General features: G+C 42.9%; 1 protein-coding gene across 2 annotated transcripts in view; it reads right to left on the bottom strand.

Moving 5' to 3' along the window:
* Positions 1-986: 986 nt before the first annotated feature.
* JAM3 (junctional adhesion molecule 3) overlaps positions 987-6,336 on the bottom strand; it is a 28,031-nt gene continuing 22,681 nt past the window's right edge. The window contains exons 6-9 of one of the 2 annotated variants that reach the window (XM_030464894.1): positions 5,796-5,895; positions 5,334-5,463; positions 4,187-4,241; positions 987-3,566 (exon numbers count right to left, since the gene is read on the bottom strand). In XM_030464894.1, the coding sequence (XP_030320754.1) occupies positions 3,531-3,566; positions 4,187-4,241; positions 5,334-5,463; positions 5,796-5,895 (321 nt within the window). In that variant the 3' untranslated portion in view covers positions 987-3,530. Of the gene's footprint in view, positions 3,567-4,186; positions 4,242-5,098; positions 5,292-5,333; positions 5,464-5,795; positions 5,896-6,336 lie in introns of those variants that run through there. The other variant, XR_003988550.1, reaches the window with a different exon arrangement.

Here is a 6,336-nt window from a genome sequence, read left to right as displayed (position 1 = left end):
CCGCCCACAGCTTCTCCCCTCTTCTTGATCCGATGGAGGAATTATTCCTTTTCTACAGATTTCTACAGCCTCTGAGTCTCCTCTACTATGTTGCTGGTATCTTGGGAACTTGGTTCAATTAATGTAGGACCCAGCAGCTTTTAAGTATAGCCTCTTATTTGACTGCAAGTAAGTCCTATACATAGCTTTGTGCCCTGTGCAGATAACTTGTTTATCACAAATGCTGTGTAAATGCTGGAATCTGACATTCCTGAGTCTCCCCGATGCCATCTGAACCTGATTGAAGTTTTTTCCATTGTTAACTTCTATTACAGAACTCTTGCCCTAGATTTCATTGGAACTTGAGAATGGGATCTCTTTTATTCATGCTGGTTTGTCTTATTCAGGCAGGCACAGCAGAGATGGAGTAGGCTTTTCTGCACAAGTGGAAACAAAAAGCCTGAGCATGCTTTTTCCATAGCACTTACCTCCTGCACTGGAATCCTGTAATTCTCCCTCACTTTCCTTATTCTCTTGTGAAGATCAGAGAAAATCCTTCAAGTGAGGTGAAACTTTATGCTCAAAATCAAAGTCAAAACTTGCACCAGGGGATGTGTGGAAGAGCTTTAGCTTAAGCGATGGTTAATAATGGACACATCCATTTGTTCTGTCCCTTCTCTCCTGCCTTAAAATAGGATGAAAGCCTTTGAATGGTAAATTGGAATAGTTTATTTCCTAATTTATGCTTTCCTAGTTTTTGCTCTGCTCTTGAGCAGCACTGAGAAGAGTGTTAATCTGTCCTTTCAAGAGAAGAACCAGGGAAAGACAGAGGTCCAAGAATAAACAGCAGCATACCTTGGACCTCCTGTAACCTTCATCCTAAAGCAGGTGAGTGCTCTACAGAAAGGTCTTGCCCTTATTTCACTCAGTTAAGACACAAGCCTCTAATAATACGGCTGTTTAGAAAAACCAACCCCCAAACCAAACAAGAAAACCCTACAAGATAGCATTATAGCTTGGTATTTATGTAAAACAGTCTTTGCAAAGTTAAAACTTAATACATTAGTACAAACCTGAAGATTATTCACAATGATACAAGGAATTCCATCAGTCAGATCTCATGAGCTGGATCGGGGGAGGGGGGATCATCATCATCTCCCCCCTCTCTCGTTAGAGATGCCACTGTCACATTTTAGAACAGAAAAGTTAAAAGTCTTGATTCTTTGCTGGTTGGCTTTTCACATGAAGGCTGCCTTTGGTTCATGGTGAGACTGTAGATTGTGCTCTCAGAGCTATACCCTGCTCAAACCTTTCCTTTCCCTTCTGATAGGGATCCTAAAAGCAGCATAAGAAAAGGGGTTGTGGAGATGCAGAAGGTGCAAAGGAATGTTCCACTTGCTACTGTCAGACTGTTTTAAGAGTGAGCAGTACAGGAGCATGTCTGGAGGAGGTAACCACAAGGAAAGAGAGCAGTGGTAGTTACTCAGCCTGAGTTACCCAGAGAACAGATGGTTATTGCTGCCCCCATCCTTATTTTTACTTTCATTAGGGAAAGAAGGAAGTGGTAATATTTGTTTAGGCAAAACAAATGCAGCAATAGCATGTCCAGCAAGGAAACAAAGCAGATTAATGCAGAACACTAAAAAAAAAAAAAAATTAAAATAAAAGATAACACCGACAGTCCAAATCATCAAGTATCCAAAATACTGTATACAGGAAAAGTTAAGACAACTCAATTCATATTGGAAAATACAAGAACACTAAATTCTGCTACATTTTTAAAAATTCATAAACCACAGCACAGTTCTAGTGTTGCATCCACATCTTGCAGTCTGACATTACCCAGTGCTGTTCAACACTATCCACTTACATGTTTCTGGGAAACATGTGATTCCAATTATTCTCTCTAAAGCCAAGAGAACTAGATTTGTTTTCTTTTTATTATTATTATTATTATTATTTTCTTTTACCAGCTAGAGAAAAGTTGCAACTGACACCACAAAAGTGCTTGTGTCTTGACCTTTTTGCTTTCCCACTTCCAGTTGCCTTGGCTGTGTGGTTTAAACCTGTGAAGTTGCCATAGCTGTCACCCTGTGTTAATGCTCTGTGGGGCTTGCAGAGGGGTAGCAGTCATTGAAGTCACTCTGTCACCTTGTTGAGACTGAATCTGAAAGCCATCCCTGGATATTTCTTGCAACAACAAAAAGGAAGTGTTGGTCACTGGCAAGAAAACTGAAGTTTTATATATATAAAAGTTGATAGCTCCTGCCATAAATTTACAAAAACTATCCCTGAGTGACTCTGTTCTGTGTCTGGTAAGACCTTTTGTGACAAGGAAATTGCTGAAGCTAGCTTAAGAGGAAAGAGATGCTGTTCTACCTGCAGTTTTTTTAATCAGGCTTTGCAATAATACTGATATGCTCTGACAGTGCCATACTATAGCAATGTTTGAGCTCCTCTCTGTAGCTTAAAAAGTAAAAAAAAAAATAGCTACGTTACTTAAACACTGCTGGCATCCTGTATTTACACTTGAAATAGAAATGTTACCTTTTCTGAAGTAATCAAAATATATCTTTGCAAAAAATTTAGAGTGTGGGATTTTACAAAATAAATGGAGAAGGTAAAAAAACCTTGTAGATATCTCAGTACCTTTTGTGGCCATCTTAGCCCAGGAAAGTATTTGGCTTTATTTTTCCTGAAAGGGATGTCTTAGCACTAAGGTTCTCTGCCTCCTCTTTAAGCCTCTTTCAACCCCCAGAAGATGCAGAAGGGCAGCCTGCTTCATGCAGATTAGACTGAGAGGGGTTACCTGGGTGCAACCAGTTTGCTCTAAAGCAGGGAACAGAAACAACCCTGGCCTGATGCTGCCCGTGTCTTGTGTTAAAGGGACAGAGAAGCATTCAGTAAGTTTTTACCAAAAAAAAAAAGGGCTGAGAACATTAGTTGCATTCACTGTGTGGGTACCTGGCACTGTTCAGATACCTCGTTCTGCACCTGACAGTCAAGTCAAAAGCACAAGATCATCTCAAAACATGGAAAAGTCACCAGCCAGGCCTGGGCAACAAGACACCCCCTTGCATGGATAAATCTTAATTCTTTGAAGTCCATCTGTTGCTGTATCAAGCACCTTTTTTGTGTGTGTCTACTGGTAATCTCTACCAGTAACATCTACTACACGTTTCCCTAAGGCTGTTCCCCTGGTTGGTGTTGGTTGTTGTGCCTGTGTCCCTGCAGCACAAACAGAAGACAATTCCACAAACTTCCCCAGCCCAGTCTCTTGGGAAGTATTAAAACGCTTCCTTAGTCCAAGGGCAGGTTTAGGTGATCCTGTTGGTATCTCCAGAGGCAGGGCAGACACAAGTTGGGCAGTGAGGAGTTACTTTTAAACTTTGGCAAAGAAAAAAAGATACACAGATAGCTAGCTATCGAGTTCTTGTGTGTTCCAAACTCTTCCAAGCGCACTTAATTCACCTTTTGCTCTCGTTTGGAGTTCCTGGAGGAGGTATTTTCACACTTGCTTTATGCTGGTTTGCAGTATTCTTTTGGCTTCCTTAGATGACAAATGAAGACTTGTGCCTGAAGTCACCCTGCAACAGAACAGTCCTGGATGTGGGAAGGATCCAGTGGCTTCCCAGGCAACTACTTTGTTCCTGCTGCCCCCAGTTGCAATGTGCCCATGAAAGGTAGAGCCAATCTTTGGGGCTTTCAGCATTCTCTCTAGGTAGCACCCCCTTCCAGTGGGCAAGGAGACTCTGGTTGTACTAGCCAGGTGCTCTTAGTGTCCTCCTCACTTACCCAGGCAGGGCAGAGAACTTTTTCATTCCCTCTGCAGTATCTCTGCTAATAGGGACAGGCTTTTTCTGATCTTAAGCTCAGTGATCTACTCAAATCCCAAAATGCAAATTCTCTTGTAAAAGCATCACTGCCCACTTAATCCAATGAAACTCATCCCAGGGGGGTCAAGCCATAAGATAACTGAGACAGAGCAGAGCTGCATTTGATAGCTCTTGGCATCAGTCACTTTAAGACTCCTTAAACTGTTCATCATTTTGAAGGAAATGACTCAGCCTTCACCCTTCTGTTCTCTCCCTGCTCTACATCCTTGCCTCCGGGTGGTGCCCACTCTAAGCAAGTCTGCAGGCCCTAAAAAAGCCCTCTGCCCACCCTCTCCTAAACAGAGAGATGTGAAATGCAGATCATTTGTTACCTCATCATCTGTCCGGATGTAGTTAACGCCGTCAGGTTTTGCTGGAGTCTTGTAGCTGAAAGAAAAGAAAAGAGCTCATTTCTGAGACAAGAAGACTGCAGGATTTTTGGAGGGGAGGTGCTGAGGAAGATGAAAATGAGAGAGAGCAGCTGAATGAAAAAAAAGCAGAAAGCAGCTCATTGCTCTAATGATAGAACTGTGTTTATTCCCTCATTCGTCATGACTGAGATTTATTTTTTTTTTTCCCCTAAATTCCCCTTCAGCACAGGGTAAAAAGATTGCTGTACATTTCCACCAGACTAGCTCTGCAAAGAGATGAACTGATTCTTTCCTGGGCTCTCTTGCTCTGGTCCCTGTGTGCCTCCTGCATTGTTACCCGTGGCAATTATGAAGTTCATTTGAAACCTTGGCTGCCAGGTGCCTTCAGCATTTTCCTGAGTTACACAGAAAAGCCACTTGTTTGCAAGCCCATAGGAATTCAGAATTTATATCCCACTGTCAAGTCCAGTGTATGCCAACCCCCAGCTGCATTTAAACAGGGTATGTGGAGCTTTTTGTGAAAAATCAAACAGGACTTCTGCTGAAAAGCAGCATTTAATATGGAACAAACCTAACTGGTGAGAATCTTGGTTTTACATATATTATCTCTTCTACAGATTCTGTAAGGACATCGAGACTTGCTTCTGATGCTAATGCTGGTGTTTTTAACATTTTGATGTGCATTATAAAATGCTTGGGTTTAATCCTAAATTTAGGTTCTCACAATGAAGTGAGATTTCCTGCAGAGAGCCTCCTCTTCTGCATACATTTTCTATGCACGTCTTGGTGTTTGAAACTAGTTGTGCAGCGAGCTCTGTTCATTAAACTGTAGACCTCATTATGCCAAGAGCAGATAACCTATTGGACAATCACCTGTGGGCATTAAATTCTGCTGGTTCCCCTTTTCCATGCAAAATATGAGGATATTGGATCCACAGCTTTCACTCCTGGTCTTGGGAGCAGGCATGAGAGGATCCATACCAAAATTCTTCCTTAGGCAAATAAACCTTTGGCACTGGAGACTTCAAGAGCTGGGTTGTCCTGTGATTTTGGTAAGTCATGCTGGCTGTTTGGGCACAGAGACCTGTGAGGATATTGGAGCCCTTACCTTTCCCCATTCTCTTTGCTGTTTGCAAAATAACCTCTTCTGTAGGCGCAGCAGATGCCAAGGGTGATGAGCACCAAAACTGCCAGGACCACCAGGACTCCACCAATTATCCCACCGATATTGAGGTCATCTGGCAAAGAGAGAAGCTGTCATCCAGTCCTTCCTTGAGGCAGTAAGAATATTCTGGCTTTACACAGACTAAAAGGCCATCCCAAATATTTAAAGCAAACCCCAGTAATTCACAGGGAACTAGTGAGCTCCCCATTCCAACAACAGAACTCTTCATGACTCTGAGGGGTGTTTAAAACATTTCCTTGAATTTATTTTTTTTCTTTAATTCTGCCTGAGGCTCTGAGAAAGCAGAAAAGACTTTAATGCTCTGGGGTGTCCTGCTTCTTTCCCTATGGTATTAACAGCTCACATATTGATCAGCACTGACAAAAAGCATAGGGAGACACTCACAGATTTCCATCTCCTGCTCCTCACACTTGGCAAAGCCAGCATCGTTTGTGGCTATGCAGGAGTACCGGCCCGTGTCCCCCTTGTGCACAGCATGGAAAACCTGGTAAGGGGGGAAAAGAGGGAGCAGGATGTGAGAGACAGAAAGTACTGGGAGGGTCTGAGCATGTATAAGCAGCTCTCCAACACCCAGGCTGCACAGCATGGAAAACCTGGTAAGGGGGGAAAGGAGGGAGCAGGATGTGAGACAGAGGGTACTGGGAGGGTCTGAGCATGTATAAGCAGCTCTCCAACACCCAGGCTTCATGGTGGGCTGTGAGACAGCTTCCTTCCCTCTTTCTAAAAGGACAAGAGGTGTTGGTAGTGGTCAAAGCCAAACAGCCAGGGTATTATCTTCTTTTATCACTAATCTTCCCATTCCCAACTCCCCCGCGTCCTACATCACACAACCTTCTTCAAATTCACCCTTCCCTGAAAGCCACACAATGGCTTTTTTCTTTCACAAGCCACCCTTAAAAAGAACCCATTCAGCCAAACACTTCTT

This window comes from Calypte anna, chromosome 24 (genome assembly GCF_003957555.1).
Source record: "Calypte anna isolate BGI_N300 chromosome 24, bCalAnn1_v1.p, whole genome shotgun sequence".
In the NCBI taxonomy this organism is placed as follows: domain Eukaryota; kingdom Metazoa; phylum Chordata; class Aves; order Apodiformes; family Trochilidae; genus Calypte; species Calypte anna.
Note: the sequence above shows the minus strand (reverse complement) of the source record. Positions and strands in the feature narration are given on the sequence as shown.